The following is a 22,580-nucleotide window of genomic DNA, read 5'->3' on the forward strand; positions in this document are numbered from 1 at the left end:
GCCAAAACATGAGGAAATATTCATGACACCTTGCAGAATAAATTGTGTCGCTAAAAATATTACTTACGACGCTTAAAAGATTACTTAAGCACTTTAACGGATTACTATCCAACCGATCAACCGGACTATACCCGGAACATAAAAATATTGCCAGAAATATTATTAGTCTTTTTCTGAGCCAGTTAGGGTCCCTGATTACCCTAACACTCGCAATATAACACATCATGCAACTAACAGGGTTAATCTCTAAAGTTAACCCACTTAACTAAACTAAACTCTAACTACACCATTGAAATCGAACCGGATTCCCCCCCCCCCCTAAAGAGATCGGCCAACAAGGGGTAACCAAGGAGTACAACTTTTGAATATTATATTACCTATGTCTAATATCTAGATGACATAAAAACCGTTGGACGATAATCTTGTTTTTGCCTATAAATACCCTCACTTAACTCATGAGATTATCACACCACAAATCACCAAACACTCTCCTCTCTCTTGCCTCCCCACTCTCGGCCGAAACCCCCTCCACCTACACATCCATCTTTCGATCTTGATCACTCCATTTCAAGCATATACAAGGCTTACGGGTTACATATTAGGAGTCTTGAAGCAAGCGGAAGTGGAAGGACCTCGTTACTTAGCTTTTATCCACCACATTTTCGACTAGATTCTTCCCTAGCCCCGAGCTAGAGGTATAATGTTTAAAACTCACTCTCGAACATATCTAAAATGGTTAATATGATTTATAACGGTTAAAAGTCGGGAACATACATTTTGAATCTTTAAAGTCTACTAAAACTTGAATTTTGTTGGTTAAAAGCTCATAGCTTGTGTAAAAGTAGTAGTATTTGAATATGTTGGGTATTGAGGCCCGATCTACGTCGTGGTGGCTCTTATCATCGTTTAACCCGACTTTGTTAAGATCATAGATCTTGACATAAGCTTATTTCTATCGGTACGAGGGTTAAAAGGTGAAACTCTACCACACGGAAGACATGAACTTGTGTAAAAGTAATTTTACTAGTAAAATGGTGTTTAAAACTAGCGGATCTACATATGTACAAGTGGTATATTCGTAAAACCAAGTGTCGAGAAAATCATGTTTTATAGAAGTTGGATGACAAACTAACAAATGTGATTTTACAAACCACAAGTGTATAAACACTTGTGAAATAAGAAGTTTTCGACAAAATATCAATCTTTGGGAAAGATGACGGGAAGTTGTAAAGGATGATTTGTTCTAAAAACGGGGTTTTTACAAGACTAAACTAATTTATACATAGATCCACCAAATATAACGAGATCTACACTATAGTTTTTCATAAAACTACAAGTTCATGTGATAATGCGATTTACATACTAATCGGTAAGTTTGATGTGTTGAAACTAGTTTGATGTGTCGGAAATTGTTTGATTGAATCAAGAAATTGTTGAAATGATTTTGTAAAAGAAAATGATACGCTTGAAAGCGTGGCCACCTCCAGTTACAGGGGAAACTCTGGCGAAATTTTTCTAAAATCTAACACTTAGAATTATTTACAAGTGTTAGGACTATTTTTGATATATTTTCAAAATGGATTTCGCCATGACTTTATTTACTAAATAATCGGAGGTGGGATTTTTCACAAAACTAAACGTGATAAATATATGGTTAGTAAATATATTTTTCACCACACTGTTTATGATCATTTTGTGAAAATATATAAATACTATTTTTAGAGTTAAAATAATATTTACAAACGTTGACGAACCCAAAATAATACAAACGCTTATACGTCAAACATATAAGTTACAACGGTAATTACTATTACCACATAATCGTTAAAGCAAAACTTACGCTTTATGCGGAAATATTCATAAACGCGTATTTTGTCAACGTATTATTTTGGAAAATATTATGTCAAGAGAAAATATAATATTTTTGAGAAAAATATTTTTATTTTGGAATTAGAAGTAAATATATATTAAGTAAGACTTAATAATATATTCCGAGCGCACATGTGTTAAATTCCCCATCCTTGGGAAGGAAAATAAATTACCAAGTACATACAAGGAACGGTTGTCTAACTGTTTCCCCAAAATTGTAAACTATAAAGCTAAGGCACGGCCATCCGTCTAATAGAATTAGCACATGTAGGTCGTTGCACAGCTATCGGATATTTGGAGTACTTGGTATAGCGACGCACTGACTGTGAGTTCATGTCCCCCCTTTTCTCTTAACTCTTTTCAGTTTTATAAACTGCGGGGGTGAAATACATGTTACTATGATTATGAATACTTGATACATGGTATGGTTAGCGTAAGGAGGGTTATTACTTAGATCATGTGAGTGGGTAGGCGGGAACTGGAGGCCATTAATCCTCATGGTAGGACCGAGGGACGTAAGCGGTAGATCTATCTGGGTGTAGCGAGCCCAATCCCAGGTCCAGCATAACGGACCTCGGGGTGACTTTGTGCCCGACGCAAAATCCGCTAGGTTTGAGTCTTCCTACTTGCACTTCACACATATCAATGGACTTGCAAACCATTGGTGATCTCTTTTTCCTTATTTGCTACATACCAGGATTTTTGATAAAGATAAAGGTTTATTTACTCACTTTCGCATGAACTCGCTCAACATTATTGTTGATTTTTCAACTTACATGTATTTCAGGGAATTAAAGATCTGGCACGGTATGGCATGTTTTCCGCTGCATAAGTCACCAGGGTCATCCAGGGTTCGGGGAATGTGACTCTTTCCTGGACAAGTCACAGTCCTTGAATCATGTTTATGTTATGTTTGGGTCTGTAATGTTTAGACAAGTTTATGGTTGTTGGGTGTTAACCCGTTAAGACAATGTTTTACTATTTTACTTTTAATGGATGATCTTGCATATTTTTAATTCATATAGCTTGTTATGATTAAGCTATGGTATTAAGAAGTCACACCAAAATTAACCACGCTTCCGCAAAGCCAGGGTGTGACAAAAGAAAGTTGGAAAACCATCTTTCAATCCTTTTTGTAGTGAATATGTTTAGATCTATGAAAGATCCATGTTTGTTTAAGTGGAAATCGGTTAGATCTAACTTGTTCTTGGTGGATTGAGGCCAAAACATGAAGTTCTTCAAGAACACATGATGACGTCATCCTAGAACACCTTGAATCTTGATGATTTCACGGTTAAAAGTTAAGATTCGAAAGATAGAAAGGTGTAGAGTGCGTGTAGATTAAGGAAGTACAAGATTTAGGACGAGATCTTACCGGAATTGCGAGAAATCAGAGAAAAAGCAAGGTGAAAGCACTGGTCGGACGTCAGTTGCCAAAAGTAGACAGTATGAAAGTGACAAAGGGTATTTATAGGGTTACCCAAAGTGGAAAGGGCAGGTCGGTCGGTTGGCAGCTCGATCGAACAGCCTGTCCGATCGGACGGCTGTCCGTTCGGACGGCTGTCCGTTCGGACGGCTGTCCGTTCGGACGGCTGTCCGTTCGGACGGCTGGTCGATCGGCTGGTCGCCTGATCAATCAGTCTCTTGGTTCGAGTGTTCGGTGCGACGAGTTTTGCCGTTTCGATTTCGATTGAGAGTGTGCGAAATGTGAGAGAGTTTCCTAGTCAAATTACTTTTAATCCCAACTACTCATATCTTGCACTATCTCTTTTCCACCAATTATTATACCATTTCGATTGCGATTGAGTTCGATTGCGTTTCGATTGATTTCCACACATAACATAAATTAAACATGCACAAATAACACATAAAGCACACACACACACGTATAACAGTAACCCAAATGCGAAATTCGAGTTGCGATTGTGATAGCGATTAAACATGCGATAAATAGCGATTACCATGCGATTATTAATAGATACTCCACATAATACAACTAAAGCGAAAATAAAATAGACTAATTACAAGTCAAAGAAGTCAAAACATGAATTGAGCAAGGAGAGACAGATCGCAATTAGCAATCTTTTCTTCCTTTGACTTCAATCTTGACTTTGACCTTGACTTTCGAAACACGGGGTGTTACACCAGACAATGGGTATTTGGGGATTGAGGTTGTTTGGGTGCGGATGGGCGTAAAAACCTATAGGTTCTTACCCGGTTCCACATTTTATGAATAAAATCGGTCCCTAACCGATTCTTACCCGGAACCTGTTCCTCCATAACCAATTCAGACCCGGTGCATTAAAGTCTTGATTTGTTGGGACCGGTTCCAAGTTATAAAAAAGAAAAACACCAATTACTAATGTTTGTTTGTTTTTATTCCAAGTATTAGTGTTTGTCTTTTTTATTATTTTTAGTTTTTATTAATGTGAGTTTTTTTATAACCCGTTACAACTACAAGGTATAAACCGAAATATAAATATTTATTAGAACCAGTAATATTAAACGAAAGTTAAAATTAAAATCATACATTACATAAAAGACTAAACATAACTAAACTGGTTACATAAATGACACTAAATATTCGAAGAACCGGTTACATAAACATTACATAAAACACTAAATATATTAAGTTTTTATCAATTTAAGTTTTTTTAAGAACTGATTCCTACAGTAACTGTTTGCAGCGTTTTTATTGAATTACCCGATAGAACCGGTTACAACCCTACCCGGAATCGGTTAGTATCGATTCCGGTATTAATGGTCTAAAACCGGTTAGGAACTGGAACCGGTTCCTACAAGAACTGGTTCCCTCAACACTCATACAAGAACGGGGTCCGGTTAGAAACCGGTTCCGGGTATAAAAAAAACCCGATATGCCCATCTCTAGTTTGGGGGAGAGGGGTTTGGCAGCCCAAATATTATTTGCTTCATATCTTTTGGTTTAAAATTTCTCTATCACAAAAACTCTTAATTTTTCAACATCTAAATTCTAAACATTCTCTTTCTTACATACATTAGTTGAAAACTCGCACGTGCTATAAAGAACATTCTCTTTCTAGTATTAATGGTCTAAAACCGGTTAGTAATTGGAACCGGTTCCTACAAGAACCGGTTCCATCAACACTCTTACAAGACCCGGGTTCGGTTAGGAACCGGTTCCGGGTATCAAAAAACACGATATGCCCGTCTCTAGTTTGGGGGAGGGGGGTTTGGCAGCCCAAATGTTATGTGCTTCATATCTTTTGGTTTAAAATTTGACTATTACTAAAACCCTTAAATTTTCTAACATCTAAATTCTAAACATTCTCTTTCTTACATACATGGGTTGGCCTGCGCGATGCCGCGGATACTTATGTTTTTTGGCGTGCGTTGCTTGACGGGTTTCACATTAATTGTTTTTAGGGTAAGTTACATTTTTCGTCCTTTATGTTTGTATCAGATTGAAATGGATGACCTTTAACTTCAATAATTACAGTCACAATCCTTTATTTGTAAACTTCATTAAACCCCAGGTCCTTTAGTACTAACCAGGTTAAAAATTTCAATTAAGTATCACATGTGCAAGGCACATGAGGGTATTATTGTAATTTTATTTGTATAAAAACAAAAACCTTAAATAAATATCATCTAAAATCACTCTCCCCTCAACTCTCTGTCTCTGTCTCTCTCTTTACATTCCGTCCTGAATTATCGAAAACACTAGCCATCAACCATCGTCACTGTCACTATCGTTGTTTGCAAACTGTCGCCCCCCACCCTTTAAACTCTAGATCCCAAGCCACCGGAGATAAAAAACTTGAAATTGAAGATATCACCGGTGGTTATCGGTGGCCACAAACAATGATGCAGGTGTTGCTTGGTGGTAGTAGTTTTCCGGTGGCCACGAACAACGAAGATATCGGCACACTTACCAGATCTACAAAGATATGAACTCGCCGGAGAGTTTAGAGAGAAGGATAGAGAGTTCAATATTTAAATATTCAAGATTTGGATATCACCTATAATTTATGTACTGATACGATGAAATCAAAGTCACAAAATTGGAATAAGGTATTGTATATGGAAATATTTAAATATTCAATATTTGAAAAGATCGAAGAGTTCTGCCAAGTTATGCATTCAGATCTGTGGATTGATTTAATATTCAAATTACTATTATTTTATAGTTTAGGATGAAATTAAAAGTGAATTAAAAGATGCTTATTTGGTTAGAGGTGATGATTGCCGAAGAGTTTAGTGAGGGAGGAAAGTTTAAAGAAAGGGATTTAGATCTACAGAAGGTGAGGGGTTTTTTTCATTTTCAGTTGTCGAAGGTGGTGGTTGTGGTGGACACATGTGGTAGGTTTTTTTTCTTGGTGGTCGGATTTGGTGGTGATGGTTGCTATCACAGGTGGTGGGGATGGTTGAAGACTTGAGATGGAGAGAGAGAGTGTTGCGAGAAAGAGAAAGAGAAAGATAGAGCTAAATTACCAATATACCCTCATGTGCAGGGCACATCCTCATACTTAACTGAAAATTTTAACCAAGTTAGGGCCAAAGGACGTAAAATGTAATGGGTTTTACAAATAAAGGATTGTGACTGTAATTATGGAAGTTAAATGTCATCCATTGCAATCTGATACAAATATAAAGGACGAAAAATGTAATTTACCCTTGTTTTTAATACGAACTAGTGAATAACATCCGCGCTACGCGGCGGTGGTAAAGTCATGTTCCTTTCGTCATCCGTACAATAACGATTGAAAGTTAAAAAAAAAACACGTTACACCATTGTTACACATCGACGATACCATTTCGTGACCTGTACAATACCAGTTGAAACTTAAATAAAAACACATTACCCGCGCGCTACACGACGACGGTGGACGTTCGGTCGGTGTGGGTTCAGTTTGTTTCGTGTACAATACCTGATGAACTTCAAAAAAACACCATAGAAACAAAAAAAAACACAAATAGTTACATACTATGTTATGTGGCGACGATACCCTTTCGTTACCTGCACAATACCGGTTGAAGCTTAAAAAAACACGTTACACCGGCGTTACGTGGCCGCTGTACTAACGTTTGATCGACGTCGGTCCGGTTTGTTACGTTTACGAAACCAGTTGAAATTTAAGAAAAGCACAAAAAACCCACAAAAAGACAAAAAAAACAACACTAAAAAAACAAAACAAAAAAAAAAACCCCACAAAAAGACAAAAAAACAACCTTATTCATTGGGATGTTTGAAATTAATACATATATATGAATTTGCTAAGACAACTAATCAAAACGTACTTATTCAAAAGTCTAAGTTTTTTAGCTTTAAGATTCTAAACACAACTCATGCATGTAAGAAAACCTTAGAATTCAATGGGTTCATCCCAAACATTTGGATAAATGAATTAGTCGCTAGAAGTTTGGTGGTACATTAAAACTTATACAAACTAATTTGGAAGTTGTTGAATTCATAGTACAACTTGAAATATGACTGCATCTCTAAGGGATATATACAATATTTCTCATGTTGGATTACATATTAAAATTCAAAAATAGTAACCTATCTTAATCCAATGTAAATAATATCAAATAGATTATTCACCTTTACTTCGCAGTATATCCTCATCCTTGCTTTGACTACTATCTTTTCATTTTGATCCACCACTCTTCATGTCTTCCAATGTCCCTGTACCAACATTCCAACAAGTTCAAATTTGGAACTACCATTTTGGAATTTTTTGGGAAGACTTCACCGCCAAACTTTTCATTACTGTGATTCTTCCATGAAATGTACCGCTTGTTTACTGGCAATTGTTTGTTGTTACTGATGGAGAAACGATAGGTTGCCACATTAGACGGATCTTGTTTGGGTTAACCTATTTAACTCGATTAATTAAACAAGTAGGCCCGCTAACCTTTTTAACCCATTATTACAACCCATCAAACCGATTAACACGTTTATAACTTGATTATTAGCCGCCAACCCATTTGACACGTCTAAATAAACGGTTTAAACGGGCTATGTTCAGATTACACGATTTTAAGTATGTGTGGGTTAGGGTTGATGTCTTAAAGTCAACACCAGTTTACAGTATTGAAACTTATATTGGAGTATTGGAATTTGCACTATATATTGAGGAGCAACCATTTTAATAAAGAATTGGAGGTCAATTCACACGAATGGTATGTAATAATGTAACAGAGAAAGTTGGGGTTCGTCCTGACCTGTTTAATGAATACATAAACTGAGAAGGGGTTGGGTTTTATACTGTACTGAGAAGAGTAAGTATCACTTTAACTCCAAGAATAACAGGATGATTCCAGTTCATCCACACGACTAAGAGTAGAGCAATTGGCACCATCAGTTTCTTTGCAAAAATCATGAAATTGTGTGGATTGTCATCAGTCTCTGAGTCGCCCAACATCCCCATGTTATAAATTAGAGGTTAAACAAACAAACAAAACTGAAATTAATCAAAAGAAACATGGAATTATATCATATTATGACTGTTAAACAGATACCAGAGCCCAAACAGCGATCCAAGCACCACCGTCTCCACAGCCTTTGCTTCTTCAACGCCACCACGTCACCGGCTCACCACTATAAAAACCGACTCCTTAACCTCGAAACCATCCAATTTTGAAATCAGTGACCTAGGTTTGACGAACAGCAGATTGAAGGCAATCTACGAACCTTGCTTCTATAAATCGACAAATCAACTGTAAAGGGATGAAACTGATTGATTACTCAAGGGTTTGGAATGAAATTAAGTCATCCTCTTACACCCTACGGCATCCATCGGCAGAGAGACCCCATATATAGGTGGGAGGGAGCAAGGGAAGGTGGAGAGAACATCTGGAAAGCAAAACTGAAAGTTAGCGCATTAGACCGGAAGGTATGGGGGCCGGCTTAGGCCCAGCGAAATGGTTCAGAACCGAACTGAATCGAACCGAACCGGAACCGTTAATTGTTAAATTTAAGAAACGGAACTGAACCGTATTATAACGGTTCCAGTTCAGTTCCGAACCGGTTAAACGGTTCTCGTGTAAACGGTTCTCGCGGGAACCGGTTGATAATTAAATCGTAAAATTAACAATTCAATAAAAACAAATCAAACCATTTAAAACATTAACTTAGAGTTGCAACATTCAAAGTTCAAACCAACCAAAATAAAAGTAGCAAAGCAACAATAAAAAATTTCAAACATAAAACAAACTCTAAATAAAACTATTACAACCATCGTGTTAACAATTAGAACAAACATCTTCAAACTTCATTCTCTCAAACTTCTCATAAACATCTAAATGTAACCAAGTGTTAGCAATTAAAAAAAATAAACGAGTGGTTCAAGTGAATAGATTGATCAGTGATGCATCTACTGTATTTACCAAGCGATACACTATTTATATACACATTTACAATTTGATCAACATTGATTTGATTATTTTTGTTCAATTTTTATTTTCACATACAGAAAACGATATGTATCAGAAAGCAAACATCTAGAAAGAAGATATATGCAATCATGAAAAAAGGTCATGTAGAATAGCGTAACTGTATTTGTATTTGCAGGGTGTTGATGGAGATGAACTTGTATGATAGCAATTAGGGTTAAGGTTGAGAGATGGAGAAGAATTAGAAGATGAAAGATGAGATTCTGGAATGAATATAAGAGGAGGGAATAAGAATTAGGATGGTCGTATGATGTTGAAAAACCCATTAATAAAATAGGGTTTTAAATATTTATAATCCCAACTGGTTCTAGCGGTTCTTTAACCGGAACTGTGGTTTTAACCGGAACCGAACCGGGAACCGTTTTTACCCAAATTTAAGAACCGGAACCGGACCCTATATACAAAAATACGGTTTAGATCTAGCGGTTCCGGTTCGGTTCCCCGGTTCTGGCGGTTCTGAACCGTATACTGCTCAGCCCTACCCGGCATGGCCCGGCGCCGCACCCCCACACCGCCCCCCATAGGCCCGGCGCGTCCTCTTTGTCTCCCACACGACGTGCTCGACGGGCCATGTTTTGAAATTATAGCCGTTGTAACGGCTAGTGACTTTAATAAAAAAAATAAATACCCCCTTTTCTATAAAACACTCTCATTTTATATGTAGGTCCCCCGGAGGTTGAGGTTAAACCTTATCCTTGTTATGTTTAACACACTAGCAAGTGCGGAATCCAAGCTAGAATGCAAACCGGTAGTTTATATGAGAACACAAGCTACAAAGAGAAAGGTAGACACACGAGATATCAAAGTTTTCTCTTGTATTTCAGTGGACACGGTTACAGCCCTTGACCAAACTGAAAATACGCTCTCTACAAGACTAAGTTCACTCACACTCTTTCTTACACTTACACCATGAAGTGAACACATTACATGAGTATATATACCCATCACAGCTCGTCTGGTCAAAGGATCAGATAGACTGATCGAAGGATCATCTATCGATCTGAAACCTATCGAAGGATCCATATATACCTCGAAGAGGGTACAATCGATCAAACCCCGTCTAAACCCGTTGTTCAGCAGGTAGGTAGACAGTGTCTCATACCAGGCTCGGGGTGCTTGATGAAGACCATATAGCGCCTTGTTAAGTAGTAAAACTCTGTCAGGATGTAATGGATCTTCAAACCCCGGTGGTTGCTCGATATATACTTCCTCTTCGACTACTCCGTGAAGAAATGCACTTTTAACATCCATCTGGTACACCTTGAATTTCTTGAAGGATGCGTAGGCTAGAAAGATTCTAATAGCCTCCAGACGTGCAACAGGTTCATACACTTCATTGTAGTCAATACCTTCTATCTGACTGAAGCCTTGAACAACTAACCTTGCTTTGTTTCGGACAACAATCCCACGGTCGTCCTTCTTGCACTTAAACACCCAACGAGTTCCGATCTTCTTGTAGTGGTCGGGCCTATCAACCAATTTCCATACGCCCAACTTCTCGAACTGCTGAAGTTCTTCTTGCATGGCTTCCACCCAGGAATCATCTTTCAATGCCTCCTTCCAAGATCTAGGCTCTTCTTGGCTAACATAGCAGGCGAAAGACCAATCATTTTGTTGTCCCGATTCTCGTATCTCAGCATACAAGCCAACATTTTCGTTATTTCTGATTTGATTCCTTGTCCTTACACCACTGAGAACATCACCTATAATATTCTGCTGAGGATGAATGTTATGAATTCGGGTTTCAGGAACTAGAGGAATTTCAACATTGGTCCTCAAGTTATTGATATTTAAATTCCCGATATCATTCTGAAGCTGTTGAGTTGTAGAAGATGATGCATTTTTTCTTGGACAATTGGCGTAGACACTGGATCCGTTGCTTCTGAAGTACCTTGAACCGGACGCGGTGCTTCACCATCATTTGCATCAACATACTCCTCATCTTCCGATGACAAATTGTAGTCGACAGCATCATTAAACACCTCATTTGAAACGAGATTGTTGACAGAAGAAGATGCTTGTGTGTCAACAATGATTGGACGAACTAACTGAGAGCCAGTCGCATTCTCGCTTTCAGACAACATTTAAGCAATTGCATTGTCATCATAAAATGTCGGCAGATTGAATGAGTCGAAAAGACCATCATAATTGAACATCCATGGATCTCCAGAAGGCTTCGGTGGATTAGAATATCTTTGAACTTTTACTTCACCCCACTCTTCAATCTTCTTGGTAGTCAGGTTCCATACTCGCAGATTAGGAGTAGCATACCCAAGGAAGTAACCTTCGATAGCTTTGGCACCAAACTTCCCGTCAGGCTCAATCATGGTACATGGTGCACCAAAAGGTTCTAGATATTCCAAGTCAGGAGTCTTCTTGTGTAGGAGTTCGAAGCACGTTTTGCCATGTCTTTTCACTGTGAGAACCCTGTTTAACGTGTAGCAAGCCGAGGCAACAGCTTCAGTCCAGAATCGAACTGGAAGCTGAGACTCAACCAACATGGTTCTTGCAGTCTCAGTTAAGGTTCTATTCTTTCTTTCAGCGACTCCGTTTTGTTGTGGCGTGTACCGAGTGCTGTATTCATGAAGGATTCCTTTTGCAGTGCAAAATTCATCCATAACCCTGTTTTTGAACTCGGTTCTGTTGTCGCTTCGAATTCGCCTCACCTTTAGATTATAAAGATTTTCCAACAAGGTGATCAAATTCTTTAGAATTTCTGGAGTCTCGCTCTTGTGGACCATGAAAGCAACCCATGAAAATCTTGAATAGTCATCAGTGACTACCAAGCAGAAAACCTCCCCATGCACACTCTTGTGTTTGATTGGCCCGAAAAGGTCCATATGCAGACGTTCGAGTGGCATGTTTACAGTGTTAACCTTCTTCAATGGATGTGATTTCTTGATCTGCTTCCCTTTCTGACACGGCACACAGACATCTTGAAGTTGAAAATTCTTCACGTTGACACCTCTCACCAAATTGTTTTTGACAAGGTGATTCATTTTTCTGAGGTGAATATGACCCATCCGTCTGTGCCAAGAGATCGTCTCCTTTTCAGTGGCTTTTGAAATAAAGCAAGTAACTTGTTTGGACTTAGTTATTGCTTGGCTCATATCGAGAACATACAAATCATTAACTCTTGGTGCTGATAAGAGAATCCATTCTTCGGGAATCTTGAATCCTGGCTTCAGCACATAACAACCGGCATCATCAAAATGCACAGTGAACTTCTTGTCGCAGATCTGAGAAACACTCAGGAGATTGTGATCCAACTGTTGCACATAATTGATTTTGTCGAAACTCACAACTCCATTTGAGATCATTCCCTCGCCGGTGATATACCCTCCTTTGTCTCCAGCAAATGCGACATATCCTCCTCTTATACTTCGCACATCGAAAAGAAGACGATAGTCGCCCGTCATGTGCCTGGAAGCCCCACTATCAACAATCCAATGACTATTAATAGTTCCTCCTAGAGCCGCCTGCACATGCAACTAACTTATCAGTTTGAGAGGGGGACCCAAGCCTTTGTGGACTTGGGTCGTCCTTGATCATCAAGGAAAGTGATTTCAATCACTTGATGATTAGGAAAAAGAACCTGTGGTGCTCCCCCTGATTGAATTACCTGCTTTTGCTTCCAAGCTGTTTGTCTTTTACCAGTATTTGAATTTATTGTTTTAGCATTTACTGGTTTTACAGTTTCAGGTTTTGCTTGTACAGGTTTTTCTTCTTTGACCTCTGATTTTAAGGCCTTTTCAATTACCTTTTGATTCTTTTGCTTTAACTTCTTTTCCCTTTCTTTCAAGACATGTGGGTCTTGTTTCGGGGAAACTGATCGTTTTTGGTAATCGATTTCTTGGGGAACACTCGTTTTTGACTTCAGCTTTTGCACGTGTGGGCAATATCTTACAATATGCCCAACTGTGCCACATTCAAAACATGTTCTCCGCTCTACAAACTTCGGAGAACCATGTTGATGACCAGACGGAGAACCAAGTGGTATCTTACAATACCACTTGTAGGTCCCCCGGAGGTTGAGGTTAAACCTTATCCTTGTTATGTTTAACACACTAGCAAGTGCGGAATCCAAGCTAGAATGCAAACCGGTAGTTTATATGAGAACACAAGCTACAAAGAGAAAGGTAGACACACGAGATATCAAAGTTTTCTCTTGTATTTCAGTGGACACGGTTACAGCCCTTGACCAAACTGAAAATACGCTCTTTACAAGACTAAGTTCACTCACACTCTTTCTTACACTTACACCATTAAGTGAACACATTACATGAGTATATATACCCATCACAGCTCGTCTGGTCGAAGGATCAGATAGACTGATCGAAGGATCATCTATCGATCTGAAACCTATCGAAGGATCCATATATACCTCGAAGGATGATATCCTTCGAGGTCCATCAACATCCATCGAAGGTTTATCTTTCGAGCTCATCGAAGGATCTAAACAATCCTTCGATGACTCATCCTTCGACACAAACATGTTACAACCATGTTACAACTGTTTGGCCAAGTCAAACCAGGAGGATGGTTGACTTGGTCAAACTTACATCAAACACACATATTAACAAACCTAAGACGTAACCCAGACCAACAAAAGACATCGTTTTGTATCATGACAAAATACAGACAAAGTACAGACACAAGTGCACCAAAATTATACCATTATTTAACCATTTTCTCCCCATTTTCAACCCAAAACACTCTCATTTTTATACCATTCTTTTATAAAAAAATATCTTTTCACCCACAATGCAATCTAATTCTTGGTGGTCCTCGTCTTCGGAGGAGGAAGAGAAGATGTTTTACGCAAACGCTGTGCTAAGGGCGGCGCAGATTATTATGGAGGATGAAGAGAAAGAGGAAGACGTCTCGTCTGAAAGCGTAATTACCAGACGACTACGGATTAACAGAGACCGCCAAGATTTATCATTAATAAATTTTATTATCCTTATTCCTTATTTCCTCATATTTATATTTTTTTTACAACAGGAGCGCACGAGAAATTGGTGAACGATTGTTTTTCGGATGCACTCCTTTACAATGCCGAGATTTTCAGACGCAGGTTTCGAATGAGTCGCCGGTTATTCACACACATTGCTGGTGATTTGGCGGGGCTAGACCCGTTTTTCACGCAACGACCCGATGCTCGTGGTTATGAAGGGTTCAGCACGTTACAAAAATGTATTGCGGCCATTCGCCAACTGGCGTACGGGACAGTGGCCGACGCTTTGGACGAGTACTTACAGATGTCAGCAAGAACTACGCGGGAATGTTTGTATCGGTTTTGCCATAATGTGGTGAAATAGTATAGCAAAAAATATTTGTGGAAACCAAACGCGTATGATGTTCAACAGTTGTACCAAGTTCATGAAGCACGACACGGGTTTCTAAGAATGCTCGGTAGCATTGATTGTATGCATTGGGCGTGGCAGAACTGCCCGAAGGCGTGGCGAGGCCAATATACTCGAGGTGATCACGGCCGTCGAATCTTAATAAAATAAATTAAACAATAAAAATAAAATCATGTGGGGTAGGCCTATCCTCCACACCCCTCAAAATGCAAGGAGGGCCATCCACCATGGGATGGTGATGTGACGTCTGCGTGGCGGCCCATCCTCATGGGGAGGGCTCTCCATACCCTCCAGTCTTAAAGAATGACGATTGATGTTCAGGGCGATGAGTTGGAGCAGGGGTGAAATCCTGAGATTGCCCTTCAGCCGTCTTAAAACTTTGCATAATATCCTAGTTCACCCCCTCTAACATAGTTTCTTCTCTTTGTACATAATACTTTAAACTTTATACATGTGGCAAATTACGAAAAGGGTAGAAAACCCAGTTCTCTTAATAAAGGTAGTATAGATTAGTTGAAAACTCGCACGATGCGACGGTGACAACAATTTACAACGAGTTACTTGTTTTCTGTTAGTTTGTCAATCATCTCGTAATATATTGTATAGTTATGTATGTTAGTTTTCTTAGTGTTATATGTTACAACTCATCATACATGTCACATATTTCTTGTGTGTCAAGCTCTGTTAGTTATCTCCTCATTCACTTCTAGATTTACCATAGGAGGTATGCGCACTAAAAAATAATAATATCTGCTCTGTTGTATGTGTTTTTATCAAATGAACAATTTTATATATAGAGAGTATAAATGCCTAACATATCTCTTTTGTCCGGCCTTTTATATGTCTTTTTTGTTCGGTCTCGTCTCTTGAACATAAAAAAAACAAAATTTACTTTTATATATTTTTACGGAAATTCTTTGGTGAATGTTATGCCGCTAATCCGTCAATCATGTGGTCATTCATGATCCTAGAGAACTATGTGTTTAACGACATTAGTGAGAGTCTGCTGATTTGTAGTGACAGGGACCTAACCAGGTTTTTATACTAAGACCATGCATAGTCGTTGGAGTGAATAATGCCCCACCCTAGGGCGTTTTGCGCCATGTGGCAGCCCAGTCAGCAATGGGGTATTATTGGGCGTTTTTACAAAATGGGTGTAGTGGGGATTGGGGCATTATGTTAAATGAGATGTAAAATAATTAAATAAAACAAAAACCCTCAAAAAAATCTTATTGGATAACAAAAATGGAGATGGAAGGTGATTGGACAAGGAGAAGGGGGCAAGGCGTGTTTCAAAAAACGCCAAGGGGGCTTTTTTCGCGAATAATGCCCAATAACGTCAGGGTGTAATGGTTTGGGGGCGTTTTTCGGCGTTATTTTTGAAATTAAAAAAAAAACGCCCCACTACGGGGGTCTAAGTATGGACATTTATTTTGTCATTGTGTTGCATGCTTTCCAATTAATATAACTACAAAATAAAATCTTTGCCTATAACATATAGTGGAATATAATTTACCTAGCATATCATATAAGTTGTTTATAAGATAAGGCGCGAAGAATGATTTCAAAAACATGGTTTGTTTAAACTATGTTTTTTAAGAACTCACAACTTGATGAATTCGCTACATATATCTTTTTAACTAATCACACCATCGTCTTTAGTGTTGGGTCAAGCTAATCGATGGATACGCACATAGTTAACGTACGCTATAGTATTATTGATGTGTATGGTCCGCACCCCAAAGTATTATCATCACCCTAATCATCATCATCATCATCATCATGATCTGAACTTTCAGTATTATCCTCTTTCTCTTCATCATCGTCTTCTTGTTCAACATCAGGTACAAGAATGAATTTTGTAATATCAATCGGCTCCGGATCTTTCTCTATCACTCTTTCAGGAGATTTTTCTTTAACAGGTTCTAGCACGATCTCAGGCATAGCATCAACAGTTTTCTTGCCTTTGTCAATAATAACAACCGCTGGTTCTGACTCAACAGCTTTTCTTGCTCTTTCAGCAGCTCTAGCTTCAACTATTTTAAAAAATTCAGCTTCTCGTCCCTGCGTCTTCCAATACAATCTCATCAAATACAACTGCAAATGTGCCTTCGGCAATCTATCTTTCAAAAATGATCTTTTGAGTTTCTTGTCTTCTTCCAAATCTTTTGTCACCTTCAGAAACTTTATCTTACCATTTGTTTCAATATTAGGGAACGGTTGACCATCAAACATAAAATCTCTGCTGGAAGTAACAGATGAAGGACCAGTTTGTTCAGGTTGCTGACGTTGTTGTGCTTGTGGTTGTGGTGAGATTGGTGGTGGTATAGGTGGTGTAGGCGTTTGTTGAGATGTAGGAGTTCTGATAGGAGTAATCATCTCTTCTTCAATAATCAGTGCACTCTTTTTTGTAACTACTGGTTCAGCTCCAGCGGTTGTTTCTATCACAAGTTCCTCAACCACCTTCCTTGCCTTCTTAGCCATCGAAGATCCCGTCTTTTTCACATTCGTCGCAGCTTTGCTTTTCTTACGACCTGTCATCTTTCTCACTCGAATAGGATCATCATTAGACAAGAAATCAGGTAAACAGGTATTTATTGTATATTTATTTGTTTAATACATGTGATTTTATCATCCCAAACTTTCTTTGAGTGAATGGCGAACTTGAACTCTTTACATACTGAACCCAATTGGTAGTGTTACTGGTTCTTTTTTGCGAGTTTTAAGCAAAATTGAAGTTTTTGTCGAGGCTTTTAAGCCCAAGAAATGAATCTTTTGTTTTTTTATAATACTTTTTTATGTTCTTTGTTGTAATCCTTTGTTTCTTTGTTTGCTACTGCCTTTTTGTTGTGTAGATCTTTCATGGTCCAAGAATCGCCAAATATAGTTGTGGGTTGCCTTTGTGTTTTGTTAAATTATATGATTATTGCTTCCACTTAAGTTGTTAATTATGCAGTGACTTGTTAAAAAATGTAAAGCTACAACAGAAGTTATGTTGAGTTTTAATTAATAACTCAATTCAATAGGTTTTTTTAGGTAGACTGTTTTTGTTTGTTCTCCTGGTGTAGACCCCTCCCAGTTTATTGCTTGCTGGGAGTTTGGGCTTATTTGTTGTTTTAATGCAAGTCTTTGGTTCTTGGCTTTTCAAAAAAAAACCTCAATCCAATAAAAATACTTAACGGGCTCGAACGAGTCGAGCCTTAACAAGCCCGAACTCGAACGAACCGAGCCTTAACAACCCTTAGCCCGAGCTCGAGCTTTACATACAATGCTCATTTAGGCGGCTAAACGATAATGAAGGGCTAGGATTCGTTCACAAAATTCACTATCAAAGAGGTTGTTCACAAATGAACCTAACCCATTTTTCATTATTATATAAATAATAAGTATTCTTATTATTTAAATGTTTATTTAATATATTAATTATAAATTATATAAATAGTGAGCTCGTTTAGGCTTGCAAGCTGGCTTGAACTCTATACATGAAGCTGGGGCTCCGGCTCATATACTAAACAAGCCCAGTTTTAAGATCGGGCTCGAGCTCGTTTAAGCTCAGCGGGTGTGACTTGGGTGCTCGGATAAAGCATACATGTTAAATGTGGACTAAATGATTTAATACATTAACTGGTATATGTTTTCGTGGTGCTATTTGAACTGCTGTCTGATTTTTACCATATATATCTTTTGCTTGGAATTTAAATGGCGATAAATTATTTGCTTTTCAGACATTATATCAACTTAACTGTTATTTTTATTAATATATGTAGTGATCAATTGAGGAACAAGGTTTAATCCCACACCTGGTACCCGGTTTACTTAGTGCAGATCTAAATACTGCATTAATACCATGGTAACGACGTGCCACCAACATTTTAGATTTAATCTTTAGTGGAGGGTATGGTTCAATCACTTTAGGGTGTTTGAGTTATAATGGGTAACGGTCAAAAATTATATCACCGTTTCATCAATCATCATCGGTGACTATACACCGAAATATGCTATCACCATACCCCGAATCATCATCATCGAATCAACGGCAATCATTCACCGATCGGTGAATGGCATACCCCGATCATTTCACCGAACCATACCGAGTACCCTAAAGTATTATATTGTTTATATTATCACGAGACAAATGTTTGCTTTTTCACAGTTACATTAGATTCTGCCCATAAGTTTTTGTTAACTTTGATATTTATCACGACACAGGTGTTTGCCGTTTCACAGTTGTTGCAGTTCGTTTGTGTTTCCATAAGAGGGGTTACCGTTTATCCTCTGTTTTGTTTGCGAAGCTAGGTAAAGCTCTAATTTCATTTACTAATTTGTTTTATCTTAGTTGAAACCTTGAATTGTTGTTTTTTTGCTTCGATTTTGTTGCGGTAAGATTAGGGCGTCTAGCTTTGTTAATCATTTTTTCATCTGTCTGTAGCCGGAATTGTAAAATGTAAATACTCTTGTTTGGGTCTGGTTGTTTTCGCTTTTTTTTGCTATTTACTTGTGCACTTAGGCTCTATGTTTTACATTTCATTTTTGCTGCCTTTTATGCTGTTTTTTTACTGTACACTGCTGTTTTTTCTATTGTTGTTTGCAGTTTCACACTACGGGTTGTGATGGGTTAGGAAGTCAATTTACCGGACGCTTTTCGCCTTTTTATATATTGTTTTTTCTGCTATTTGTTGCTGTTTTTCTCGTTGTTTTGTGCAGTTAAACTACCTTTTCGAAAGTAACAGTATGTATGTTTCGGGTACTGTTATTATATTAATGCAAGCAACGAATAAAAATTCTACAAATTCTTCGATAAAAAGGGCATGCTGAATTCATTAGTTGATCAGGTAAGTCTATATGTGACTGGATTTTACCTGGTGTCTTGTAGTTTCACTCGCATCGGTTGTCGCCATCAAAACTGCTTGACACCAAATCGAATGTTCCGTGTGACAAAACCACTTCACATTCTGCAATATTAAAAGCAAAATTTCCAGTAATTAAATAGTATTTTTTCAAACCTTGAACAACAATTGACAAAATATGCAATTAATAATAAGTAAACAACACAAACGTTATAAACAGATGGGAAGCCCTAACCTAACTGAGACATTGTAATCGAACCTGTAAAGATCGAATGACATACACCCTTAAATGATGCGAAGCCCAAATTGAACCCTAAGCCTTAATAGAGTTGAAATCCAGTCATCTAGCAATCGTTGAGCCCTAGCAGCAAGATCGATGGAAGATGGTGGCAACTGGTGGTTTCAGCGGTAGTTATTGTTGCGATTTGAGAGAGAGATGTCTCATATTAAAAGGGAGGCGGTGAAATGTGAAATTTAGGGGCATGTTTGGCTAAACTTATTTGAGGTAAAAAGTAATTTTTTTATGAAAAGAACTTATTTAATTTACTTGTGAGTATTTGAAAAAGAGTTTTTAAAACGGTGTTTGGATTAACTTATGCGATGAGAAGAATCAATAAGTCGATAAGTTGTTTTTTAAAAAGTATTTGCCTTAGCTTATTGATGTAAAATGACAAAAAGAGTCATTCTTTCATAAGTTGTTTTTTAAAATGAGGGGTAATCGGGTAATTTGGTCTTTGAAAAGTTAAAAGCTGATCAAAAAGTCACAAGCCCCTAACTTCTCAAAAACTCCTTTTTGATGGCTTTTTCTCATTTTCAAAAATTCATTTTGAAAAAGACTTTTAGGTTTGCCAAACACTAAAACTCCTTTTTAGCTTTTTGATTAAGTCAATAAGTTATAAGTTGGGTTGAAAAAACTTAGCTAAACATGCCCTTAGGGTTTTGAGATTCATGTGTTTTAAGACAGCGAAATAAGGCGGTAGACAATGGGTATTTGGGGATGAAGTTGTTTGGGGAGAGGGGTTTGGCAAATACTATGTGCTTCGTATGACCAAATGGTAGCGATACCGAATTGGGTATATTTTCGGTATCGGTTCGGTATCGACTTTTAACATTTTCGGTATCGGTATTTACCGGTTTTTACACTAAAATACCGGTAACGTTACCGAATCGTGTCATATCGGGTATATTCGGTACCGGTACCTACTTTTATGTACTTCCAGTACCGGTACCGTACGGGTACCATGCTCATCCCTAACTAAAACTCTTAAATTTTCGACATCTAAACATTCTCTTTCTTATATACACAAGTCGAAAACTCGTGTGATGCGACAGTGGCAACAATTTATAATAAGGTACTTGTTTTCTGTTAGTTTGTTTTTCATCTTGTAATATATTGTATAGTTATGTATATTAGTTTTCTTATTAGTGTTATAATAGGTTATAACCCCGTGTGTTACACAGGTTGAATAAATGAATTTTATATACTAAATAATAAAACAATATATATCTTTAAAAACCTTATTTATTGCACGGGTTGAATAAATGTAATTTTTCGAATCCTGGAGCATACCCGAGTTTTCAATTACAGTGCACTTACTCCAAAGGGTCCTGACTCTTATGGAGGGTGCAACTGCCGGAGATGCCGGTGGGCTGGAAATTTTCTGGGGGGCGCCAAGCCAAACTCTGATGCCAAGCGTGGGCCCGGTTAAGACAACATAGTCTTGTGCCAGAGTGGGGTGGAGGGCCTGCTAAGCGGGTGTGATACCTATCGCCTGTTGTAGAATATCGTCGTTCAAAAAAAAGGTAAAATAAACAATTAAGATAATATGATATAGAAAATCAATTAAATAATATTATAAATGAGAAGTATACATTAAATTTAAACTAAATATTAATTATCTATAATTAAGTAGAAGAGATTAAACTAAATAAAATTTAGTATGAGAGTTATCTATAATTAATTAGAAGATATTAAACTAAATAATAATTATCTATAAGAGATTAAACTGAATAATATTTAGTAGGGGGTTATCTATAAACTTTATGCAACAGTGGCAACAATTTATAACAAGGTACTTGTTTTCTGTTAGTTTGTTTTTCATCTTGTAATATATTGTATAGTTATGTATATTAGTTTTCTTATTAGTGTTATAATAGGTTATAACCCCGTGTGTTACACAGGTTGAATAAATGAATTTTATATACTAAATAATAAAACAATATATATCTTTAAAAACCTTATTTATTGCACGGGTTGAATAAATGTAATTTTTCGAATCCTGGAGCATACTCGAGTTTTCAATTACAGTGCACTTACTCCAAAGGGTCCTGACTCTTATGGAGGGTGCAACTGCCGGAGATGCCGGTGGGCTGGAAATTTTCTCGGGGAGCGCCAAGCCAAACTCTGATGCCAAGCGTGAGCCCGGTTAAGACAACATAGTCTTGTGCCAGAGTGGGGTGGAGGGCCTGCTAAGCGGGTGTGATACCTATCGCCTGTTGTAGAATATCGTCGTCCAAAAAAAAGGTAAAATAAACAATGAAGATAATATGATATAGAAAATCAATTAAATAATATTATAAATGAGAAGTATACATTAAATTTAAACTAAATATTAATTATCTATAATTAAGTAGAAGAGATTAAACTAAATAAATTTAGTATGAGAGTTATCTATAATTAATTAGAAGATATTAAACTAAATAATAATTATCTATAAGAGATTAAACTGAATAATATTTAGTAGGGGGTTATCTATAAACTTTATTCAAACCTATAATTATACCCGTAATATATTTTATAATTTACATTTGCATTTGCATTCGTAAACTACAAATTTGCAAATTTGTTTGTTATAAAGGCAAATGTAAACTGCCCATGCATGATTGACGGCATTTGTTTTATTATATAACGTGTTTATTTTATTTTATTTTTGTTATTTAATGGGTTATACAAATTTTAAATAAGTTGAATAATATTTACTTTGTATTATCTATAATACATGGCCTAATATGATGACAAGTGTCCCAAAGATGATTTCTTTTATTATATAGTATAGATAGA

At 37.4% G+C, this 22,580-nt stretch overlaps 1 protein-coding gene and 2 long non-coding RNA genes across 7 annotated transcripts; 1 reads left to right on the top strand and 2 right to left on the bottom strand.

Moving 5' to 3' along the window:
* Window positions 1-7,248: 7,248 nt before the first annotated feature.
* On the bottom strand, window positions 7,249-8,704 carry LOC110877513. Its single transcript, XR_002557080.2, has 3 exons — window positions 8,374-8,704; window positions 8,077-8,260; window positions 7,249-7,537 (listed from the first exon to the last, which is right to left on the bottom strand). It is a non-coding gene; the product is annotated as an uncharacterized LOC110877513 (long non-coding RNA).
* A 7,527-nt stretch (window positions 8,705-16,231) lies between these two features.
* On the bottom strand, window positions 16,232-19,990 carry LOC110877514 (probable DNA-directed RNA polymerase subunit delta). 5 transcript variants are annotated; one of them, XM_022125672.2, is made up of 3 exons: window positions 19,779-19,990; window positions 19,532-19,624; window positions 16,232-17,206 (listed from the first exon to the last, which is right to left on the bottom strand). In XM_022125672.2, the coding sequence occupies exon 3, from the start codon at window positions 17,154-17,156 to the stop codon at window positions 16,431-16,433; it is 726 nt and encodes a 241-aa protein (XP_021981364.1). In that variant the 5' UTR covers window positions 17,157-17,206; window positions 19,532-19,624; window positions 19,779-19,990; the 3' UTR covers window positions 16,232-16,430. The 5 variants fall into 5 exon arrangements, with proteins under 5 accessions (XP_021981364.1, XP_021981363.1, XP_021981362.1 ...); XM_022125671.2 differs by having other exon boundaries at window positions 16,232-17,221; XM_022125670.2 differs by having other exon boundaries at window positions 16,232-17,213; window positions 19,755-19,990.
* On the top strand, window positions 17,118-19,434 carry LOC110877516. The gene is made up of 2 exons (XR_002557081.2): window positions 17,118-17,254; window positions 18,440-19,434. It is a non-coding gene; the product is annotated as an uncharacterized LOC110877516 (long non-coding RNA).
* Window positions 19,991-22,580: the final 2,590 nt, after the last annotated feature.

The sequence above is a fragment of the Helianthus annuus genome, chromosome 9, assembly GCF_002127325.2.
Source record: "Helianthus annuus cultivar XRQ/B chromosome 9, HanXRQr2.0-SUNRISE, whole genome shotgun sequence".
In the NCBI taxonomy this organism is placed as follows: Eukaryota; Viridiplantae; Streptophyta; class Magnoliopsida; order Asterales; family Asteraceae; genus Helianthus; species Helianthus annuus.